The following is a 25,892-nucleotide window of genomic DNA, read 5'->3' as shown; positions in this document are numbered from 1 at the left end:
TGCTCGACATAATCTTTTGCTTAACTAGCACTGTCTTGCACATTCGTTTTCTTTCTTTCTGTTTTTTTTATCTTTTTTTTCATGTGTGCGACAATGTGAGAGATGCCTACCGCGGTCTTCCTATTTTCGCTTAACAAAAAACACCTTGCGGGGCTTTGGCTTGTTGGTGATGCGTAGTTTTCCTTTTCATGAAAGTTGTCCAGCGCTACTTTTTGCAACAACGGCACAGGAAGACATGACAGGACTGGCATTGTAGTTCAAGTACAGCGACCGTCCCGTCGTGTCTTTCTGTGGCGTTGTTGCAAAACTTAGCGCCGGTTAACTCTCATGAAAATAAAGAAGAAGAAGAAAAAGAATCTTCCTCCTTTCTCAGCAGCTTCCTCCCTTTGCCGGGATATCCAAGCGGAGAAGCCGCCTGGTTATCCAAGTCTAGGCGGTGGTGGTTTACATTGACCGTTACACTGCAATCGACGAAGGCACGCGGCAAATCATTGTGGACATCGAAGCAGGGCAGACTGCTGGCGCCACCTGGAAAGTGGGGCACCAACTAAAATGGAGCGGCACGTACAGTTGCGTAATTGCGGCGCGCTACGTTTAAATCGATACGCAAGCATAGGACACACGGCCAGCACGCAAAAGAGGTATTCTCACACAGAAGGACGTCAACTACTCCGGCAGACCATCCAGCACCGTTAGAGGAAAAAAAGAATCGCTGTTACATGCTAGTCGGCCACCACCGGTGTAACGAGGTCGATGTGGAATAAAGGCGTTTTATCGATAAATCAAAAGCTCGCAATCGAGCTTACGATCTCATCGACAGGGGAGAAGGCCGCGGAACTATATTTAGCGCGACTGACGTCGCGCACCTTTGTCGCTATCAAGAAATGCCCAATGGCAAAGGAAATCACTTTTGCGGAAACGCGCGACGAACTCTAAAAGTTCGGCAGATCCCACGCCTTGTGGGAATCCGTTTCATGCGAAGCAGGGAGCGAGTACCTTCTATGCTGTATTTTATGGCTCTGAGCCAAGCGTTACGAGGTGGATCGACGTGTTTTTGTAAGCGTAGTAGCTGTGTGCACATCGTGGGCTTACCAGGCACGTCGACAACGCTGGCGTTTAAAGGGTACCTTATGGTGTGACGTAATGTCATCACTCAAGTTAGAGTACATACATATTATCGAAACTAAGTGCACTATATGGTGCAATCATGGGAATAGCATACGTAACTTTCGTTAATGTATTGCTCCAGGGTCGAGCAATGCTTCAATGTAGGTTGCTGAATCATAGGAATAGAAATTTAATGTTTATTAGACTGCTATAAAAGCGGAGCCAACACTGGAACCAGAGACGTTAATCTCATATGACGTCTGTACAGGAGGAGTACATACTGTTTATTCTTTTCTTGTAAAATTAGACAGCCAGCGCCACAAGCACAATCGACGTTGCACCGACATTACGCCTGCATAGGCTGTTTTTTCAAACCAGTTTATAGACCTGGCGCGGCTCTGTGCTAGAATACCTGACTGCCACGCAGAATGCTTGGGTTCGATTTCGCCGGGATCCTAAATTTTATTCTTTCTATTCGTCGGGTGGACGCTGCCGATGTCGGTTTTTCCTAACGCTCTCGCATTTAAATTCGCAATGTCTGTTCTCGCCGTTCCTGTATAAACTGTCAATCACCTGTGGCGCATACCCGTACACCGTGGCCCGTGGTAAACGGGTATGTGCCACACGTGTCTGGAGGAAAGGGTTTGACGACGTACGCGGCAGGATTTTCACGTTATTCATGTCATGACCCGACAGTCATATTCATCAAATCCTCTTACCCACTCATGGCAATTTTTGTCTACACCAAGTTGAGGAGGTGATCATGAGAGCACCCAGACGTATCCTTTCTATTCTTTTTCTAATGTTTGCAGCACCGAGCGCGGAACTACCGACGCTGGCGTTTCGCTGCCGCTTCGCTGGCTCGAACAGACGAATAGCCCTTCGGCGGCGCTGGCGTTACAGATGAGCAGCCTGCTCGGCTTATGTGTATCAAACGAGGGGCCTACGACTGCATGACACCAACGCGAGACATTAGACAGGACGGTCCTTAAAACTGCTCCGCAGTTAGATTACCTGTCACTGAGAGGCGGAGGGAGGGGGGGGGGGGTCAAACATACTTCATGTATGTTCGTGCATTCGTTTGTATGCGTGCGTGTATATACACGCAAGCAAAATTGAAAATATTCGGCGGGGGGGGGGGGGGGTTGAGCCCCCCCCCCCCCCATCTCCCCTCTTGGCTACGCCCCTGCTGTCACTCCTCTTGGTGAGTCGTGAGTTGCCATATATATATATATATATATATATATATATATATATATATATATATATATGATTCCCTGACGAAGGCCCGGCCGAAACGTTGGAACAATAAAAGTTTTCGTACGTTCGTTCGCTCAAGCCAATTTTTATTAATCACTGGATCCACTGAAACTACTTGCCTGATATATATATATATATATATATATATATATATATATATATATATATATATATATATATATATATATATATATATATATATATATATATATATATATATAACTGTCCTTAAAAACGCACGTTAACTCTCTTTTGGAGATCGTTATATCCTCTTCGTAAGGTCCTGGAAGGCGCGGCTCTCCAAAAAAGAAAGTTAACGTGTAGCGGAAGCTTTTGAGCGTCGCTGCGTTGCAATTTTAGATTTCGAAAGACCGATTTCTCGATTTTACGAACCGCCCGATTTAGCGATACAATTCGAGCGTGGTCATCACTTCGTTAAGTCAAGTTTCGTTGTTATACAGATCAAGCGCTATTACACATAGTGTGATAGCCCTTGTCTCGTCTATATCTTAGTCCACGTGTTAGTTTGGTGCTTTACATGATGGATCGGTAACCAACTAGGCCCAGTTACTATTGCAGTGTATGTGCGGACATAGACGTAGCAGTTAAGCGTCGGTCGTCGGAAGGCCATGAGTCGGCGCACCTGTCTCGACACACGGGGACCGGCGCGCGGCCAGAACACGGAGCCAGAGTTCCGGCGGAATGAACTCGCCGGACGCACCTTCGAAGTCCAAGCAACTCTCGTAGCCTGCATGCGCGCCCACCAGAGCAACACGGTTGTGCGTCACGTATCCACGTGGGTCGATTATATGCACGAACAACCGCGAACACAAATTCATTTCGTTATGACTGTCGAAGGTCATCCATTTCCCGAAAATACTGTTTTTCGCTATATTCATTGTATAATATGTTGACCGTAATCTTAGTAATTCTGTATTACTTTCTACGCTCTCATATTACAGTGCCATTGTAGTAATTACATCCGGTGCGTGTCAAGCGATAATACTATACCAACCGTTTTACCGTTTATTACAGGTGCTGACGAGCGGTCAAGCTGTTGTAAAAATCAGTTTTCGTACGCAGTCATCATGTCGGCATTTCTGCAGAATAAAAACAAAACTTTTGATTTCGCTAACTTTTTACGCAGACTCATTTTATGGCTACGTCTAGTGGTAAATGCTGCAACAATGGTCAACAGCGACACGAGGAAAGAAAAAACAAACACGGAGCTGAGTTCGCGCTTCCTCGACTGTCACGTTTCCTACTTTTACCCCAATCCGTCCAACACTTTTTGACCATATAAAGCCTGCAGTTATAGGTGCGGAGGCTTTGTACGAATCACACCGCTGTACCACTTCTTTTTGCACGATCGGCATAAGTCAGCGCCTCAGAGATGCAATGTTGAAACATTCGTAAGCACTCGATACGACACAGTCTTATCGGTCGACGGTTTCGCCGTGAATTCGTATTACTTCGATATGTACCGCACTGAAAGAGGCAGTCTGCGGCACCTTGTGATGCTGCCTCAGTCAATGTGCTTGCTAAGTTGTCATTACACTGACAGACTTTCCACACATGACAACGATAATGATGTTTATTTTCGCATCAATAAAACGTAATGATACGAAGGGGCGGGCCATAAAAGCCGTTATTTAGGCAGCTTGAAGCCGCAAGCGCCCTCATTACTAGCACAGCAGTGACATGGTAATAGTACGTCAACACAATTCAAGAATACATATCGCAATGAACAAACAGGAGTGCAGTAAAATACAGCCTAATTTTACACACACACAAATGCAGTCCTTTGCAGAGACATATAAAATACACAACATATATAACATTATACAAATGTGTCATCCATCCTTTATGACATCCAAATGCCTTTATGCCATCCGCCTGGGATGACTATACGTCGAACCTAACCTTCTATCACACTAACCATCGTATAAAGATTCATGCGAGGCATCAAAGCTCGTGAAACACGGCGGGCGAGTTAATGAAGCAAGGTGTAGCCATAACCTCTGTCACTCACGACTATGAAGAATCGATGACGCGGTGACGATAGGAACGCATTGGGTAGAAACCCTAACGCAAAGTGTTGGTACGCGGCGTGAAGCGTGCGAACGCAGAAATGTAAAGCTGGGGGCCTCACGCGGTGATGAGATGGCACCTCGATCGTGAATCACGTCCAACGTATACGTTTACCGACCGTGGCAGTCCAGTCGTCCGCTGGCTAACCAAGTGTGGAGAGAGCGCATGGCTGAGCCGTGACAACCATTGAGGAAACCACACCACACGCTAGTTCGGGGGAAAGCTTCAAGAGCTGAAAAGAGCCTCGAACTGGGAATGGAGCCAACGTTTCGACTAGTGGACTTGTCTTCGGCAAAGCAACTCCCAAGTCGACTTGTCGAGGCGATGGCTCCAGCGACCTGTGCAAGGATCTTTTCAGCTCTGCAGCCACAATTTTAGGTGCCGATAGCCGAGACCACCCTCCATCGATGAGCTATGACCATGGGCGTGAGTTTGACTCTGACATCCTTCAGTGATACCTATGACAGGCAGGGACAAAACACAGCGCCTCGTATTATCCTTTTGTATACTCTGCCTTTGTGGGTTCGTGTCCCATCGGCAGCGAGTTGATTTTCTTTTCTTTTCTCGTCCACGTTCGTTTCCCTCTATACGATAATTACCGCACATCAATTAAAATCGGTAAATCTCCCATGTTTGCTTTTTTTCTTCTTTTCATTATCTGTTGGCTTTGTGTGCAACAAAAACAGGTCCTTGAATGCACTTACGTCCCTTCAGTGCTTTCAAGAGCCCAATAGGGCTGACCAAGTAGACTAAACAACCACCTTACACATCCTTGAGCATATACGTATAACGATGGGAAGCCAAGCGAAGTACTATAGTAAACGCTTTCGCGGTGGCAGGGGCACGCCGTACAGCCCAGAAACGCGCGCTCAGAGGTGTGCAATTCTGGTTCCCGTCATGACCACAGCAGAACAACCAGTAGCAGCAGCAGACAATTATTCGGGCCTTGACCAAGCCGGCGCAGCGCCTTCCCGCCCGCCACGCGCACGAACACGCGCACGACAAGAGGCAACGCAATGAGCGGGTTCCGGTCGAAAATCTCGGAGGCCACGAAGCTTTTCCAGCGATTTCCTACGTTTATACCGCACACTGGCGAGTTAGCGAGACTACCAACACCAAAGCGCGGCTCCCGTGAGAAAAGGCCTGTCGCGCCGGATGGCGACACGGAGGAGCGGACGCGGCAATTACGCTGCGAGATTTGCAATCCCGTGCGGAGGAGAACGGAGCGTGCGCTGTGCAGATTCTACTGGATGGATTAACATGCGAGGTTTCTTTGCTTTCGTAAAGACTACGATCCTCCCCTCAAGGTCTAGCGACGCGGTTGACGAGAAAGTTCTCGCCGCGTGTCACATACGAAAGAAAGGTCTTGCGGACGGGAAACAAAAGGTTTGAGAAGTTCGCGTGCATATACGATGAAGCCACGCGGCGTCCGTACGGGCCTTTGCGAAACAGCTGCACGCACGCAGTGACAGCTGAGCACGGCTAATACATCGCACTTACTTTAATTTCAATTTTCGTACTTTTTCGTTCTTGTTTTTCATTTTTCGTCGATGTAATTAACTCCAGGTTGTCTATCAGTTTGAGAATCGAGCTGACAGACAGGTACAATCGAGAATGGATCCAGGGAGCGCACGTCACGTACGTACACACATATGTGCCAATGCAGAACGGATAACTTACAATTCGCATAACAGAAATAAAACGGACACTAAGGAAAATTGAAATGATTTCGGCTGCGATCAACGGAGGATCGCACGAGGCCAAAACTATGGGAAATTGTCGTAATACGATATCATTTGCAGCGTGAAAATGCAGGAAATGAAAGGACAGACCAGAGGGAAAATACGTCGCCAAGGCGACGCCCCGTCCCTCGCTGTTATTCTTCCCTTTCCTGTACTTCCATGCGCTATAAGTTACATGACGTATAGCAAGCGCCAACTCGGCGAAGAAAGTGTTATTTTGCAGGCATAAAACTTGAGAGTGGCACATTAGTACAAAGCACTGTAACCAGATATAAAGCAGAACGGTAGTTAATCAATTGCGCTTTAAGCCAAATTTCACTTGGCAGACTCGTTTTTCGGGGAGTACAACGACACACGGTAATTTTACTCTCTGCTCAAGGAAGCAGAGCAATATTGTGATATTTTTACCTCGCTGATCACCGACGGCTACGATTGCCCACTATGCCACGTGCAGTACACCACACATAATGCATGGCGTGCAAGGGACCTTACGACACCACCTACGGCAGACGTGAATGAAGAGCAGGGGAGGCCAGTTATCAAGCCACAGCCCCAACGTAGTCTGACCAAAAGGGCCCGAAAGATGGCTCGAGTCCACGGTATACTCTGCACTGTGGAAACTACCCACCTTGACTGCTCCAAAAAGAGTCTCTCTGCGAAGCATTCCCACAAAGAAAGCTACGAGATTTTGAAGGCGGTGTCACGTCACTTTCCTGTTCCCGTGTGTGTATAGTAACCAGAGCAAAATGACAGCATGTCGCTGTTACTGATACACCGGAGCAAGTATTTGAGGCTATTGAAAGCACTTTTTTGAGACATATCACCCGTTGCTTGCAATACTGGAAATGCCAGAGGCCCATGTACATAGATTTATGTGCATATTAAAGTACCTCAGGTGGTCGAAATTTCTGGAGCCCTCCACTACGGCGTGCCTCATAATCATATCGTGATTCTGGCACCTAAAAACCTTGAAACTATTATTATTATTATTATTATTATTATTATTATTATTATTATTATTATTATTATTATTATTATTATTATTATTGCAACACTGGTCAATGGGCGAATTCAGGGGCCGTATATTAATGAACAAACGAATCCTTACCGTCGAGAAAGATGACGCTTACGCTCATTTGAGGGTGCAGACGAAGGGCGCAGACGGGGTCTATGGTGATGATAATTCCGAAATCCTCATTGCAAGCGTATGTAAAACACAAAACATACTTGGCAGCAGCGAAACACCAACGAAACACCGTATGCCGCAAATGTATACACTTTGTTTTCGTGACCGAACACCTACACTACTTCCAGATAAAGACCGAACTCAAGCGCTAATACGCGCCTTCTAACTTCTATACTGACTCGTTGACCAATGCTTTCGAAGGTATCGATGGGACGACGGCTAGCCAAACTGGCAAAACAAGGTGACGCACAACATTACGCATGTGGATATAAGTACAGCCAGCTTTAGTCGCGATACTTGCGGTTGGTCTCCATATCGGACACCGATCAGAGACCTTCGAGCATCTGTAAACGAAACGCTATCTATACAGAAGCGTTGCCTTTACGGCAAGCTCACTCATCGACCGATGCCCAAAATGATAGTAATCTAAGCCGCACCGTGACGGAAGGTCGCCGGTGGCGGTCAAAAGCCCTCGGCTACAATTACGACAGCTGGGTATACGGGGCATACCAGTGACCTTGTGACCGCCTTTGCTGCCTGCCTCGCTAAAATCATGCGGCACCTGCACGAAAATTCTCGCTCGAAAAACAGTGCCACGGTGAAATAGACGAAAAATGATAACGATTGTTTAATTATAAGCTCAAGCTGTAGAGCGTTCATTAACGATTAATTTGTATACCCGTATGTTTTCGCACTGCGTAAAATCACGCGGTCAATATGCAGTTACAATAGCACGAAGCTATTGTAAACCTATAAATAACCGCAAAATAATGTTCAAAAACAAAACTGAACGACGTTTCTTATGTTTACCGGTGAAATATTTACGTAAGGGCGGCCACAATTTCGGCTGTCGTCGAATGGTGGTTCCATTATGCTAGGGTCGGTGCATTTATTCCGCAGATTCAAAAGATAAGGTTTCGAAAGCTCGGTCGGCGACTTTATTTCGAGTATTCGTTAGCAATAGACCTTACTTTGCAAACTAGGCGGCAAACAAATCTCTGCAAAGTTATTCTGTGTCAATACGGCATTCGTAACCTCGAAAAATCGGACGCCTTGCGATACATCAATAAGGATATAATACATCTTACGATAAAATCGCAAAATGTTGACAACCAAGTTTCACAGTGTGACAGTTCGCACAAGTCAATCATAAAGTCGTGAGTGATGCGCTCCCCATCAGTGCACGCACGCGCTTGCGTACACATTAACAGCGCACGACGGCAACTTGAATTTTCCGTTACCCAGGCTAGCGAGATAGCACCACCTCTGGTAACCCGTCATGTCTGCGACCAAACGCGTGGCCAGGGGCAATGAAAATTTTGCCGTTCTCGTTCTATCCATTTGTCCACTGGCTTGTCATATTTACACCATATATACTTACACGAAGCACTCACATACTCAGAGAGGAGCAGCGTGATCTCCTCTGTAAGAATTCCTTCCGCTGATCGAGTTAGTGCCACACGAGTAACAGTACCACTGCAAAAAAACAATGGCTTTGAAAGTTCAACCATGCGGGAGCGAGCTACCCGTATAATTGGGATTTTAGAGCAAAAAAAAAAAAATCATCATCTGGAAGAATGGAGCTGAAGGACTTTTCGAGCGCCGAGTACGCGATTATCCCTAACTATACAAACGATTCCGTTTTGGATCCGATTGACCTCATCCCTGTTAAAATCAATGTTTTTCTCACTACGGTGCGCCGTGCAGTCGAGGTAATGCAAACTCCAAACGAGCATGTGCAACGTTGAAGGAATCGTGCCTCCAGCTCAAATGTCTGTCACAGCATTACGGGGTTTTCCGGATTTCATAGCAGACCTTCGTCTAGCATTGCTTGTTGCTTTTGAAACATGTTTCAAAACACCAACGAGACCGTACACGGTCTCGTTGGTGACGCTCTCTCTCTGCTCCTAAATTTTCATATGTTCTGCCTCGTGTAGCAGTATTATAGTCCTGACCAGACAATATGGGAAACTCCACAACGCTTCGGTTGCATACACGGAAAAGCAATAACTATGCGACGTACTATGCCGCGTATTCACCACAACATCGCCGTGAAACAAGGCTGAGAAAGTGGCTTCAAAAGATGGATCAGTTAAGCGCGTGCAAGTCGCCCTCGTCGCTCCAATTCACACGTCGCGAGGAGGCGATTAAGTCTGGGCGTGGCCCTCATTACGCGCATTCTCGGCACGTGTATACGAACAACACGGGGGGGGGGGGGGGGGGGGGGAGGCCGACGCGGAAGGTGCGAGAAGGTCCCTGGGAGCCACACAGTTTCCTGCAAACTTTACTAAAGGGAACTCTGTAGAGTGTATATACACGGGAACTGCGAGCGTAGCGATTCTGCCAACGTGGGAATTTGATATTTGATGAGCAGTCACGGAGGAAGGAAAAAGTAGAAGAGAGCATACAGCACCGCGATTTAAACAAGATAAAAGAAAAGCGGGGTGGGGGGGAGGATATCCGCACAACAGGTGATCGCCAAGTCAGAGCGTGCGTGTACAGTACAAAGGCAGCGCAGTCGAACAAACATTCTCGACCAATGTGCTGCCTCCGTATACTGCGCACAGGGGGGGGGGGGCTACGTCGAAACTTGACCCCCCCCCCCTCCCCCCCAATGGAGAACCCTGCGCACTTATATGGCTGCCTCTGAGGTGTTGGACCCGTACTGCGCGGGAAATAGCGAAGGAAATGGCTTCATGGGGTTCCCTTGTCAACGCTGGCCGCGTGACGTCATTAGTGCTCTCCCCTATAGTTTTATTTCTTCATCAGCGTGAGTAGATGCGGGTAGTATACATGAATCCGCCTAAACTTCGTCCTTCCGGCTTCAACCGGATTTGTGACGTTGAAATTTCACCCAATAGGTGGATAGCAAGACGGCGCGTCGTCTGCTACAGCACTTCCGGTTCACAGAACCTTCAAGGCTCAGCTCTTCGCTGCTTCAAGTTGTGTGCGGTTCAGTGTAATCGGGGAGGAGGCAAGATAACTGGTAACAACCGCGTCGCAGAAAGTATACGTGTTTTCTCCCCGGTTACACTGAACGGCACATACCTTGAAACAGCGACGAGCTAGGCATCGAACCGGAAGACGTCATTTTGCTATCCACATATTCAAGCGCATAACGCGGTCATAAATGCCCCAATCCGTAACGAATATACGCGCGTGCGCACAGGGCTTCTCAGCACTTACAAAATAAGCATCGCTTAGAAACACAGAAAGACAAAGCCTAATGAACAGCGTCGCAAGAACGTATCCAGTCACGCGCACGAATATTAGACAACATCCCACGTACAGGCAACATATAATCATTGTCGGGATTTTACGTCCCAAAACCACGATATGATTATGAGGGACGACGTAGCGGAGGGCTCCGGAAATTTCGACCACCTGGTTACGTGCACGTAAATCTAAGTACACGGGCCTCTAGCATTTCGCCCCCATCGAAATGCGCCCACCGCGACCGGGGTTCGACCCCGCGACCTTCGGAGCACAGACAACATTTAGGTGAGACAGCTCATGAGTATTCACGCCGAGATAACTACAACATTTCTTTCACTCCGCGGGGGATATAAGCGACTAATATGACGCCTGATGACGTTGTCTCGTGTTAATCTGCAAATGGCATGCCAGCTTTTGAATACTAGTGAGTTTAGAAGCACGAAAGCTTGGGTGAGTTTGTAAGACTGTTAGGGGAAGTAACTAATGAGTTACTTCGCATAAAAGTGTCCGACCCTGATCATCATTTTGAATGATCGCACAGCCGAGCGGCCGCAGCGTAAGAGTTAATTTGTGTGTAGGAACGTCGCCGGGAGTCCCCGCTTTCCAGACGCGGAAGATTTCGTTAGTTTAATCTTCAGCGCTTGCGTGCGTCCTTTTGTTCCGTGTTCGTCCTTTCACCCGGTGTGCGCTGCCATATAATGATCAGCCAACTAGTCCACCAGTATAGCTCAATGAGGCGTTATGGCGCAAAGGCAGCTGAGGCTATATGCTGCATGCGGCGCCAGCCACAAGGTCTTCGGTAATGTTCAACCCCCCACCCCCCGTATTTTTAAATTTTGCCCGTGTATACACGCACGCACACATACAAATGCACGCACGACCGTACACACAGTATGGTTGAGCCCCCCCCCCCCCCCTCAACCCAAGTTATTTCAGAACAGTAACGCTATAATATATGTAATTCTAAAGCTTATTTAAGAAGGCACTTTCTTCTAAAATATTGATGACATTAGGAAGGGGCCTTAGCGGATAATTCATTAGAAGTAGAGTACAGACTGGAAAGGTATGCGTCGTTTGTATAATTCGCCGAAACATTTTTGCCTTAACACTGGACTATGGTGACATGTGATAAGGATATGTATAACTGTTAACGGCTCCTGTCATTTTTCACACGTTGGTTGTTCTTCCTTTGCGAGTAAAAATGTTTTGTGTGAAGTGTGTGCGCCCAATTCGCAGTCGGCATGACAGACGCCCTATAAACCGTTCTCGATGAAGGCACGCCTTCCATTCGTCAAGTAGGGGCTTTACCAAAGGGAGCTTATTACTTGCGCAGGAGTCCCAACAACACCAGTCTCGCGACCAAGCTTTACAGTCGCAAAGCGACTGCTTTGGCTCAGTCGCGCGACTGCAATCGCGAACCTCTGAACAAATCAGATTCGCAGGAACGGGACGTCACCTTATTTTACGAGGCAACGGCAATGCGAGCAGACGTGCACTCTGTGTGGAGATGGGTATACGTCGCACGCAGGTGTGAACACCAGTCGCCTCGAGTTGGTCGCCAGTCCCAAATGGTAGCGCGACCGTTGCAGCTGTTGCTGCCGTTTCGATAACGACCGGACGCGGAAGAAAAACAACGGCTCGTCATGCTCGATACAACTCTCGGCCGAAAATAAATAAAGGGGTCGAGTCCATTTCTTTCACGGAAAAACAGCCTGTCCAGCGAGCAGTGCGCTTCCTTTTCCGGAAGCGCAGATTAGATTGAGAAGCATTTTCGTCGGCGGGTCAAAAAGGGTCGCGTCGCGGTCGCCCTCGTTTATTGTCTCGGGGCGTCGGCGCTGCTTTTCAGCGAGCCCGCTTTTTAACGAGCCCCTCGGCGGCGGAGGTCGAAGCAGCGCCGAAGGCGTCGACAGCACCACCACGGTGCAGGCTCTCGCGACGGCGGAACAGGAAGCGGCCGCCCGGACAAAATAACAGTGTTGCGCTAATCGCGCAAAAAGACAACGGGCACGTTTTCGCGCCGTCGCTTTCTTTGTCAAAGAGCGGCGACCCCCGCGGAACCATTCGTCGACATCACAGGCGCAAGGGGGGGGGGTATTATGAGGGTAGAGCCCCCGACCCCCCAAAAACTTTCAATTTGACACGTGTATATATACACGCGTACATACAAACGCACGCACGAACATACAAACAGCATGATTGAACGCTCCACCCCACCACCCGAAAAAAATTTCTCGCCGTCCAACATTCACGACGGGTACCTTAGCAGAACTTGTTGCTGAGCTAGTTGGCAAACAACTTCGTTTCTTTTCTTGTGTTTCTTCCTTCTGCTGGTGGTGCTTAGGCTTCTAGGTTTTAAACGAAATTCACGACGAGTTCTGCGAAACGACCACGCACAAAGCGTGAACGTATATGTAGTTGTAGTTCTAAGCGCGTTGAAGGTACAAGAGCGATCAAGTTGGTGTTGTATAATAACAAACTCGCGTAGCAATAGATTTTTAAAAGGCGGGAAGGTGAAAGCAAAATAACCCTACCACAGACAGTGTAATCGTTTCCGGGTTGTTCACGCTTGCGTCAAAGGACGCGAAATCTGAGATCGCGACAGCAAAGGGCGCCTTGCAACTTATTCGTATAGCATACACTGCGTGCATACAGTGTGAGTAGACATAGCTGTTTATTTGCCCGACAGTTTCGTTCGGTGGTCCAACCTACTTGAATATCTTGAAGAAGGTCGGTGCCCATTCCCATAAATGTCAGGCCCAGTCGCGATGACAGCCTTCAAGTTTCCCAAATCCTCGGGAACATAGGCGTGCGTTTGGGGGAGCCCCCCCCCCCCCCCCTATTCACCCAAGGGCCGCGCAATGTCTACCCCATCCTTCTACTCAGCCAGACCTGTCCCGTCATTGCTTAAAGAACAGGGTTATGCCCACGCAGATTTTTGAAGATAATGGCGGACGAAGGCCCCTGATGTTGCACTCCTAGAAATGCTTATTCTCCATATTTACTCCTGGAAAGCCAGGGACCAAAGGCAGGTCATTGTGAGAGGCACATCATCGCTTCATCATCACTTTTTCATCCATTACGAAACTTGTTTTCTGCATCCGACCAAAGGAGGCGGTGGAGGGGAGGGGGGCGCAGGGTGAGATTAAACTTTACCTCCTTCACTTATGGGGAACTCTGCACACGCCTATGCTCGGCAATACCAACATCTACCGTTACAACGTCGTCTTAGTTCTCCAAAAGCGTACGGCAAATGCCATAACGTCCATGCACAACAACCCGCTCTATTATCGTCGCTTCACGTGACGCCAGCTTTATATATACTGAAAACGAAGATTAGGGTACTTTACAAAAGCATGTGGAGCTCAATACAAGGACAAGCAACGCAGCTCGCCCGTGTGACTCACACCACCTCGAGACAATGGTAGAAAGAAAAGAAAAAGGAAAAAGAACGACGAATCGGCAAAAACGTGCAAAGACGTAAAAGCGAGACGACAAGCTGTGGGAACCGCAGCCGGTGTGTAACCGAAAGCGATTACTTCGCAGTTAGCGATTCTGCGCACGCGCAAGAAGCGTTGCTCACGACATATCACGTTTTGTTAGGTACTACCATCGAGTCGAGTCGCGGTGAGACCATGAGCGCCCGAACAATAACCTCCACGTGACCTAAACAATCTCGTCTAACCATCTGGTCCCCATTTTATCTTGCCATCGACTTTAGCAAACTTGGCAGTGATTAAATTATAGTAATGATTATGTTACAGTAGTAATTACGTTTTGCTGTAATGGATAATGTAATGGATTAATTTGTTCGCTGCAAATTTTTTGAACATGGGGTGTCGCTGAATCCAACGTTTCAACGAGCGGATTTTTTTTCAAGGCTGCAACAGTTGCAGCCTTGAAGAAATGTTTTTGTAATGGTTTTAACTCCGTTATAACAAAGGCAACAGACGACTGCGCACGAGTTGTCTTCTCTTCTTCTGTTGTCCTCCTTATGGCGCAGCTAAAACCATTACAAATAAATATATAGAGAAGAAGAACGTCAACCGGTGGCGCAGTCAGAACTTTCTTTTTTCGGGGGCAAGAGGACCGGGGGTGTTGAAACCCCCCGTCCCCCGCGCAACACCCCCTACGCTAGTGACGTCAGCCAACTAGCCCAACTTGATGCTTTTATGAAGGAGACAAGACCGCTTGTCGAAACCATGGCCCCAGAGACGCCCCGTATTCCAAGGATTTTCCATCTCTTAAATATTTCATCTTCCCCCGAACTTCTGCTTTTTTTTATGCGGGCGGGTAATTTAGTAATGTAGTGAATTACTTCAAGCGAGTAATGTCAAGAAAATTACTCACCACTTTACTAAAGACTCTTCACAAATATATAGCATGTCCGCTTTTTTTTTATGGCATAAAAATCGATCAAAAAAGGAAAGAAAAATTAATGTCAAATACAAGTTAATCTGAGTGCCGAATATAAGGCGTGGGAAATTAAACACAGATCTCTGAGATTCCAATGTATATTTGCTGTAAATAAAGTGTGCATGAGTCAGTGTATGAATGAATAGCTTTCTTTGAAGCAATTTCAATGTCATTTCATTATTTTTCAACAGTAATAAGCAGTGCAATGTCGTTACATTCGACCAGCTGAAATTTGTAATGTAATTTAGTTACTCTTCAGGAGTAATATTGCCATCTCTGAACGTTAGTAAAGCATCAAGAGACTACTGCGGTGCATAGCACTGCAGCAGTCTTGGATCGTTCGTATAACTCTGACGTTCGCGGACTTGCGAGCCAGCTGTGTATGCCGCGCCACGCTAAAACCGTGCAACAACGTGAAAGCTGGAGGGGCCACGTATGCGCGAAGCTGTACGCACGCAAATATAGTTAGTGAATGGACGCTAGAAATACGACACCTTAGTGATCGTTATCACCAAAAACACCATAGCCCAGGCGAATGACTTTTCGCATATATGCATTTTTATATTAATGTTCTCAGCTGCTTATTGTTGCGATGGCCTCGTTACTCAATGCCCTAAGTAAATAAATATATTAATCAAGTAAACAAACAAAATAAATAAATAAATATTTCAGTGACATCGGGCGGGTTGGCAAGATAAATGTGTGCAGTCTTTCTTAGTGACACATGCAACTTCTCCCATTATGTTGCTTATAGCAATCTTAATTCCCCATTTTCTGAAGCTAAATATTAACATGAGGCCCTGTGGCGGACGATATTCGCATTAATTTTTATAAATGCGTGAATAGTAAGCTATACAAAGTCTTCGTACACAGGAGTCTCTATAATGCAAAGCTCTGACAGTATGCGACGGCGTCGCGGCCTGCAATCAAGTCTGACCCGTCGTGCTTAGCTGCTTATCAACTGACACCAGATACAAAGAGCTACACGGTTTCAGTGAGATAAGATTAAATTTCAATGGTTCTACATCCACACATTTCCTCGCCCGCACAACTCCACGGGTTCATACTAATGCGAGACCTCGCCCCCTTATCTGCCGGACCAAGCACTCGACTTCATAATAATTTTTTTGTCCGCAGCAGCTTGAGTCGGACTAGATGGTTTCATTGTTAACACAGAAGCTTATGTAGCGCAGTACGTGCATAGACAGCGCCTTGCCCACGTACATTACTGTCCTCATCTAAGCTTCGGTGTTGCTTTGAAACTCTGCTGCCCACATGCACTGCAAACGTGCTCGACGAAATTTCGCTGCAAATGTGAGATAAACTCGTGCGCACTTTAGGACAAATTTCTGTGGCAGGGTAAGCTATGCGGGGATGGAGCTTTCCGCACAACGTCGTAGATCACAATATACTCAAGAGATGGCTTGAAATCGTTTTGTCGTTATCATACTCACGGGCGGATGCAGAAGGGTGGGGGTTGTCCGGATGTCCTGACACCAGCTTAATTTTTTAGTGTACAGATCCAGGAAGAGGACATATCAGGTGCTTCCACACGCTGACACCCCAACTTCCCATAAGCTGACCACTCCTTCGGAAAAATCCTGTATTCGCACCCGAGCGTACTTGTCTCCGTTCGCCCCCCATTTTGCTCACGTGATCACACGATAATGTACACAGGAAAGGAGGTTGGAGGGGAGCAAAAAGAAGAACACGTCAGCAGAACGGGACTTGCAATCTACGTGCACGCGTTCGTTGCTTCGGACAAGTTAGTGTGTGACAATATTAATAATACGTAAGCGATACATGCAGCGTATATAAATTACCAACACTTACTACACGGTAATAAAATACCTTACGTTGTAGTAACGTAAAGAAATGGGGCCGAATTCACAAAACTTCTAATTCGTAAGTGCGTTTCCCTATTGGTCAGCCGGTTTCGCTAATGATATGTCCCGCATCGTGATTGGCTGAAATATTATCTTACGAAAATTTTAGCGCGAGACGCTCTTGTGAATACGGGCCCCGTATCGCGTAAATTTACAGGCAACGTCAAACCTCCCGAAATATTCCAGCTACATTGGCCTCACTCAAAAGCGTTCTCGCTAGTCAGCCAGCCCGACGTCTGCAAATTACAAGCCACTCGCGTTCTGCGCGCAGTTACCGCTGTTGGTTAGCAGCACCTGATCCTGGAGATGTTTTTATGAAATGCTGGAGTAATGACAACATTTCAAACCGATTTTAAGGCAAGGTTCAATCACACTTTGCTAATATCTTTTGCCCGCAAAATCGTGTGGACGCTGGGATACAAAGCGTTAACATGTCCCGATACTGGAATACGACTCAACCGTTTGGTCCCCTCATCTCGCGTGTGACGTATAGATTAACATCAGAAAAAAAAAAAGCGATCAGATACATCCTAACGGTCGCTATGATCGCCGCTTTTCACCTCAGGGGTGCAACAGACGAAATGGGATCTGGATCAATATTTGTAGCAGCAATATGTTGCTTTTGGAGCACGAAAATCCGAATTTGGAGCAGCATAACAAAGAACCTTACTTTTCGAAAAGAAAACAAAAATGTGTACAAACCATTCGACATCAGCTAACTCGTGCACACTGCACGTGTGCACTGCTATTCAATAAAAGCGGTGTGTTGAACCACCCCACAGTGCAAACAACGGCCAAGTCAACATTAGTATTTGCAGCGCCTGCCAAATCAATAAACAGGTGCTGCAAACGCTAATGTTGACCTGGCAACCTGGCGACCTCGAAATTCGGGAGATTCGTAAACAGGAGTGACTGGGGGTGGCGAAAGGTGGCACACGTTTTTGCTTGTTGTTTGTCAGAACCGCAGAAACGTCACACACAGGTCTCAATGATTGCCAGCAATTTTTAGACGTCAGAGATCATACTAGTACTCGTAATTATGCGGCGCGTGCACGAATGAGTAATTAAGGAACAAAATGTGCTGTGTCCCGTGACGGCTAGTACTAATAGCCCCTTCAAAATGTTAGTACACTTTTCCGCACGGCAACGGCGTACTGCGGCGAAATTGGCTTAAAGGGCGTTTTGCGCACGATAGAACAAGGCCAGGAAATTTTAAAACCATTGTCCCTTTTTCTTTTCTTTCGCTCTGAAGTTAGGGTTGTTAACCGGGAGATTTATGGCCATATCAGCACACTTTACCCAAAATTCGGGAGCCCCTTGCACAAATCGGGATAGTTGTCAGGCAGAGACAATCTTTCCCCGAATACAAATTTTAAGCGGAGCTTCCACGCTGATTTGCCAATGTCCATGCAGACCAGCATTGCAACCAACAGAAAAAAAAAGAGAGAAAGTTTTCGGGTGCCCCAACACAAACCACACCTACGCCTTTTCTGCGCATCTGGACCGGACTGGATAATGATGCCCAAACTGCAGGTGGCCAACGCAGTCTCCATTTCTTTCTAAAATTAGCGCAACTAACAAAATTTTGAGGCTGGTTGGACATTTTGGCGCAGCGTGGCGCAATGTCAACAAATTTCACTGTTTTGGCTCAGCTTGGCGCAACAATAAGGAATTGTATCAAATTGGCGCAGCTGTTGCACCTTCATCACGTGCTCACACGGGACCGAATCATCTTGCTGCACATCATTGACGCGTCATGCGGCGTTCAGGCACCCTTCTCTTAAAGTCGCCGTGCAACACTTTTTCAGCATGGCCAGAAAACGCTGCCGATCGGTAGTTGAGGCTCCCGAGAACACGCGAGCCAAATATTATAGCGCAACAAGGCCTGGAATTTGCAATTAATTTTCACTGTCAGCTAGAAATCGTTCCTTCTTCTTTCGCCAAATGATGCCATACGTATCCAAATTCATAGAGGATTGGCTGATTTGAGCATCGTGTGCTGCGTAGTTACCGAGGCCGCCGCGGGAGGCCGCCACGTGCCTGCGCGCCTCGCGATCACACCGAAAGCCGCGCGCTCGAAGAAAGAAAAAAGAGAGAAAGTGCTCAATGTCATGACGCGCGCGTGACGTAACTTCTTTCCGCCGTGCCACGCCTCCCAGCTTACCTTCCAGCGCGCTCGTCGGGACGAGAGAAGAGAGGAAGCAATTACAGCGTGCGACCAGATTTCCTTAACTCCTACAGTACTCGACGGATTCTAAAATGTTTCCGGCGGTCGATTCGTGAGGCAATAAACTTCTTTAATGAAGCCGTTCGATGGTTACGTGGAAAAGTGTTGCAGGGTCCCCTTAAATATCTCCCAGCGCACGTGCAACCGGACACAGCCGAAGCCTAAACGTCACTCCTTTCAGGACACATGTAGACTGTTCTAAATTTTCTTGGTTTTTTTTTTTCACTCACAGTTGGAATTCGGAACCAGTTAGATGGTTCGCTTCGGGCATTGCCTTTTGAAGAGTTTGTTCAGCAATTGCCTCACCACACTTGCTAATCTGTTTTGTATAACCTTAGCGTTTGTTCTTCTGTTTGTACTAAAATTTGTACCCACTTCTGCTATAGCAGAAGTGGGTACAACATATATGTCTCGAAACAGAGACAGCAGTATTTGGTAATGTTAAATGATAGCAATAATTACGTCGCTGTTGACTAATTACATTAACAGCTAAGTGTAATAACGTTGGTTAAAGCAAAAATGTCACTATGCCTATTATAAGAAGCTGCATAACAAGATGACGCAACTACAAACACGGCCGCTCACACAAACTCCGACAGCGACCCGATATCATAGATAAAACCTTCTGAGAGAGGTTAAAGGTACACTAATGTGAAACAATGAATCGGTTTAGATTGATAAATTTTACTCTGAAAAATCTGATGTCCCTGATTTCGTCATCATAGCTTTAATAATAGAAGAGAAATCAAGGTCAAAGTCTCATTTCTAAATTTCGTGCCGAAATCTCCGCGCGTGACGTAAAGGATTTCGAAGAGCGTTTTTCATATTATGGCGACAATGGCCGAACGAAATTTTTTGAAGCTTGATGTGCTAAGTCTCTGGCACCCTCACAGGGCAATTTGCTTCATTTTTGCCGATTGGGAACGACGTAGGTCCTAGAAGACACCGTCAAAATCTATGACGTCACGGCGATTGGTGCGATAACTTCAATGTGGCGTCGCCAGCCGCATATTTCTATGTGCGCGTTTTCTCGCTTACCAAGCGTCTTTTCGCGGTAAGCGTGGCGATTTTGGTATTGTGAAGGAGTAACTTAATAATACGAGAAAAAAATCTGTTTTCTCCTTAGTGTCTCTCTAAAGCGCAGCGAACACTCGACGCGAGAGGCCGCCCGACACACGACCAGTGTAGGCTGCACAGATTGCGAGGTTCTTGCGCTTCGATCCGCACAGAGGCCTTGGTGCGCTAAGACTTCCTCCTTGCGAGGCTTCTTTCCTCACTCTGCCAGAGACGGAAACACCCTCGTGCTACTTCGCACTGCTCTGGCGCGGCGGCAAGCATTCTCCATTTCGTGGTCGCATGAAAGGGACACTGTAGAAAGAAATTATTGCTCTCGCATTTACCCTTCATTCTAAGAAAAAGGAGAAAAAAAAAAAAGATCTGTAGCAGTTTTTGGTTATAGTCCTGACTAGCCACAGATATAACTCCCTTCTAAGATGCACGTTCTTTCGGAGTTCTCCAATCGGAGAGTCGTGGGATACAACGTGCGTCTTTAGAGGGACATTAAGGAGAACAACGATTTTTCTTGTGTTAGCAAATTACAAATTCGTAATACCGAAAGCACGACTTTTACCGCCAGAAAGCGCTTGGTAAGCGAGAGAACGCGGAAAAAGAAAACACACCTGGCGACTCCGCCTGGAAATTCCCGCACTAGCTCGTCGTGACGTCAAAGATTATATGACGGCGTCTGCTGGGGCCTATGTAATAGTTTATCGCTAAAAATTATTTACGTTGTGTTCTACGAGACAAAAAGTATTAACATAGCACGTTTCAGAAAATTTCATTGAACCAATGTGGCCAAAATACGCAAAAAGACTGAAATTCGTGACACTGACGTTCACTTACTGATGTTCCGGCGCGAAGTTGAAACGTGATACCTTGACCTTCATCACCTCCTTATATAATTAACGTATGATGGCGAAATTTAACAAAAATAATCTGTCTAAAGTGACTTAATATTTCACTTTAGTGTCCTTTTAAAGAGAGTTATATATGTGGCAAGTCAGGACTTCGCGAAATGAGCAACACGCAATCTTCTGCTCTAAGAGTGTTACACAATACCAAAACATTGCGCTTGCAAAATGAAAATGCAGGTAGCTACTACGCCTACAAGTTCAACTTGCCACGACGTCATAGATTATGCTGGCGCCCACACAGTTTTTTATTGGCAAAAGTTAAATTGTGTTAAGAGAATCAATTGGGACTCAAAATAGCAAGTTTCCGAAAATTTTATCAGCCAAAATGTCGCCAATATGCAAAAAAAAAAAATAATACAGAAATCTCTGACGTAACACTACAGCTCATTTACTGAAGATTTTACGCAAATTCAGAAGATAAATCTTGATTTTCATTTTCGTTTTTAATAATACACCTGCGATGGCGAAATTAACGACAATAGTGTTTCAAAATAATAATTTATCAGTGTAAACTAATTTACTGTTCCACTTAAAAGCGGCCCTTTAACCACAAGCCTTTGTTCGATTCTCTGGCACACAATCGACGCCCAATAACTCAATCTCGGATAATTCGCCAGTTCGGTTTATTCACCGAATCCCACGATCATTTGGTTTCTCCCAATAAACCTAAAGCCAGTCCGCCTTTCGGGTGATATCGAGTCTCACAGTTGAGCAACAACTACTGCGGCTTTAGCCTGCAAAACATATTAGTAGATGAGATGTGTTACCCTGCTACCATCCACCCACCCCTCACTCTATTCCCAGCATTAGAGGCCCTGTACGGGGCTAAGACTTCGGGATCTTTTAACAACACGCATTAGAACATTTTCAGGCATACAACGGAACAGGCTTGCGTGGGTAAAATGGAGATCGTTGGGCGAGGACGAAAGCATCTCGTGCCGAGTGGCCATCAAAATAGGCTGCCGTCGATGATACGGCAAATAACAGCAACAAGTGTACCGTTAACTGCGCAGCATTACGTAGGTATGCAGACAAGTCAATGCGCGTTTCCGACTGTTTCATTAGCCTTTAACTTTGCAAGGGTACCGTTCTTGTCTACTGACGTCACAGTGCTGGCGAAAGTGCGTTGGCTGGCAGTATTAGGATGCGGTATCACAGTGTAAAAAAATAAAAAATAAAAGAAAAAGAAATTTCCAAGCGATTCCGTGTGAAATACTGCGACGAATTTTACAGAACTCATGTGACAGATTCAGTGGTCTTGAGTTGCCGGTTAATTCAGCGGCCGATATGTTAGCCTTCATTGTATACCTCTTGGGTGGTTAAGCGACCGATTTTGAAAGGCGTTGATCCCGGGTTCAATACTCAGACCGCAGCTTTCTTTCCGGGGAAGCAATATCAGCTTACATTGTATAGCTTCCTGCTGCGCTTTCGGGTGAATGACAAGTTTTGCGTATACTGTGAAACATTACAACACAAAACGCTATCGAATTTCCGTAGACGCTGCAGTTCAGAGGCGTAGCCAGAAAGTTTGTACGGGGGCGGGGGGGTTCAACCATAATTTTTCTATGTTCGTGCGTGCATATATACACATGCAAAATCGAAATATTTCGGGGGGGTTTGAACCCCCCCCCCCCAACCGCGTCGCCAGGACGGGTGGGGGGTTCAAGTTCAACCCCCCTGGCTACACCCCTGCTGCAGTTGAACCAGGGGCGTAGCCACGATTTCACTTTGGGAAGGGAGGGGGGCGCGACGCCTCCAAGGTTTTCTAGAAACATTGGACGCCTCTACGTGTATTATGACCATGCATGCGTCTATATAGAGACTATATTACACGTGGCGGCTCCCCAACAAGGAGGTTTGAAAAAAATTTCTGGAGTGGAAGCTCTCGCAATAGCTTGCCAGCGCAAGTGAAGCCAGCTTTTGCCCACCAAAGAGCTAAGAAAAATGCTCTTTTCTGGTGGTGCCTATTTAGATATCAAATGGCTTTGATCTATTAATGTAAATACTACGTTAATTATAGAATAAAAGATCGTCGTGGCCGACAAAAGTAACCCGTCGAGAGGAGTATTTGCGATTGATCTCCAATAAAATTTGCCATGGCTTTGAGGTTTTTTTACGAAAACTAGTAACATGAAGACACACTTGCAGCAGTATCTGACCCCTAAAAATTGCCATATTAAACTTGTCTGGCGTGCGTCAAAAACGCTCGCCTTCCTTCGCCAAACGCCGATGGTTTATCGTGCCCCTACTAAGATGGCGGGCGCAGCCGCCATCTTTTGGTGGGCACAGCTTCACTACTGCGCAATAATCGCCACTCCAGCAATTTTTTTTAACCTCCTTGCTCCCCAACCACCCTCTGGCTGTAAGCATACTTTGAAAGGTCACTATAGATTACCTCAGCCTTTGGTCATGATATGTACGTTTCAACGGCCGCTAACATACAACTGACAGTATCACGAACCGTGATAGAGTACTGCTTATTTAATACACAACGAACATTTTTTTTTCGTACCCGCCCTTCATATCTAACACACGGAAACGTTGAATAGTATAGAGGGAATTAGTGATACAAGAAACGAGCCTATCAGTGCGAAGCTCCGAACGTTGGTGTTCGACGCGTCACCATGGGTGCTTGAACGGCGAATATTCGAAAAATAAATAAGATACAGAATGCCTACTGTAAAAGTAAAGCAACCGAGTGAATACCGAGCAACCGAGTGGTTTCATCTGTTTTTCGGAAACAACGGCACGCGCTCTCCGATTCAGTTGAACTTGTTCACTTTCATAACGAATTTCGGTTAGAACGAATGTACTTTTTTAAACCTCTGACGCAGTTTCGTAATATCCAGAACCTAGTGCCCGACTTTACACAATCCTACTTGACGCTCGTCAGCGAGCAACGGCGTGCTGATCGCGGAGGCCACGTAAAAGGCGAGAGACATCGCCTCCTTTGCGTGGCATGTCACTTCTTGGGCGTCTCGATACACGAATTACTCGCCCGCGCGAAAACAAAGGAAACGAACAAAATAAGGCGAGCAAACGGAGACAGAGAAAATCCCATTGCTGGGACGTCGTTCGCAAAATCACATCGACACACCGACGGCATACTAAGTGAAGGAATTCCGAAGGACGCCGCTGCCATCACAACCGGCTCTCACGGCGCCAATGCATGCAATCGAATAGGGGCGAACGCTCTCGAAAGCGAACGCATCAAAAACACAATCGCGGCTCGCCGTGCCAGAGCAGTACGTGCCACTTTTACTGCTTTATTTTGTTTACGTCGAAACGGGAAAAACTCGTGGGAGAGCGTCCTCGCCGACGCGAGGACGAGATTAGTTTTTCTTACTTTTTTTTTTTTTGCGCTAATGCTATTGAACCAAAATGGATGATAAGTCGGGTATTTGTGTACACGGTCGCACGATGGTGTCACTTTGGCACACATAATCCCGATGACAACCACGGCACTACAACTGCAAAGTCACAATCACCCATGAGCGTCGGCAGGATTTTGTCTTGGGGGGTGCAAGCCTGTGTTGCATCGCGGCTGGGAGAGGGGGAGAGCGCTGGTGTAGCATGGGTGGGGGCAAGTGATGGTGTGGCTTGAGGGGGGCAAGTGCCCCTTTTGCACCCCCCTGCCAACGCCCATGCTGAATCGCCTGTGTACACACATTTATTACACCACAGACAGCGATGTGCCAGACACGGCGCACCAGCAGCGCATTAACAAGAAAGGTGATATCGTTCTTAGCACCCGTGGCGGCCTAACACGATAATCGCACGGGAGATCGCTTCAAAGGACAACTTAGCCGTGAAAGTCGCGTTATGACCTCACCGTGGTCATAGATGCGGCTAACTATTCGCGCGGTAGAATATGAACCAGCTGTCATTCTAGTTTCACTCGAGCGTTCGGCAAGCTGGATATCGGTCGCTGACATCCGTACGCCGATCCGCGATGAACATGCACGGAGCAGCTCTAGCAACGAACAGGTACAGGCTGTTTTTCCCCGAGAGCCCCAGTGGCAAAGCGACCTGTTAGACGAAGCCGGAAAAGTGTCGTGTCCGAGTATGAGTTAGGCCTACGGGCGACGTCGGGAAGGCCAGCTGTGTGTGCAGCATGTGGTGTGAGCGAAAGAGGACGCGGTTTAATAAACTCACCCGTCTCGTACCAATCCTGCGTTGCGTCGGGCGTCGAACTCGTGCTCGGAGCTCGCGATCGGCTGTCGCCACTCTCGGGACCGTCCTTGTCGGATTTCATGATTGAATCCAGAAGCGAATAACTCACGGGTATCGGAAGGAAAACAGCCCGCCTTTTAGCAGCAGCAGTATTGCAGCAGTGCTCGCTCGAGCGACCAGCGGAGGACGTGCAGAACGGTGCGGGATAAATTTCGATAGCCTTTCGTCGGTGCGGTTTGCCAGTCGAATTGGCATATTGACCGCCCAAGGCGATTCCGGCTTCAGCCGAAACAAAAGAAGGGCATAACTGGGGCAAATACGGCCGCCAAACACGCAATCACATTCGCGAGCAGACGGTTGTTACAATTTGTGCTGCATTTTCTTTTGCTTTCCTGCTAGGCGCATTGTTGCCTAACGCTTAACATCCGTGGGCTAAACAAAGACGAGTAGTAGCCCCGCCTTTATTCTACCACAATACAACTACGCAAGCACGCATTTTTAGCTCAGTTTATTATTTTTTTTTGCACACAAATAGATATGTAGTACATACTAGTTGCAACAACAGTTTTCTCAGAGTGAAGTAACAAATCTCAAAGGCTATGTTTTGGTGCACTCAAA

The 25,892-nt window shown here is 46.9% G+C and overlaps 1 protein-coding gene across 1 annotated transcript in view; it reads right to left on the bottom strand.

Annotated features, from left to right (window-relative positions):
• LOC119400464 (cerebellar degeneration-related protein 2-like) overlaps positions 1-25,661 on the bottom strand; it is a gene marked incomplete at its 3' end in the record, with an annotated part of 150,869 nt that extends 125,208 nt beyond the window's left edge. Inside the window, 1 exon segment of the mRNA XM_037667511.1 lies at positions 25,257-25,661. Within this exon segment, the coding sequence (XP_037523439.1) occupies positions 25,257-25,356 (100 nt within the window).
• Positions 25,662-25,892: the final 231 nt, after the last annotated feature.

Source organism: Rhipicephalus sanguineus, chromosome 7 (genome assembly GCF_013339695.2).
Source record: "Rhipicephalus sanguineus isolate Rsan-2018 chromosome 7, BIME_Rsan_1.4, whole genome shotgun sequence".
In the NCBI taxonomy this organism is placed as follows: Eukaryota; Metazoa; Arthropoda; class Arachnida; order Ixodida; family Ixodidae; genus Rhipicephalus; species Rhipicephalus sanguineus.
This window is presented reverse-complemented; position numbering and strand designations above follow the sequence as displayed.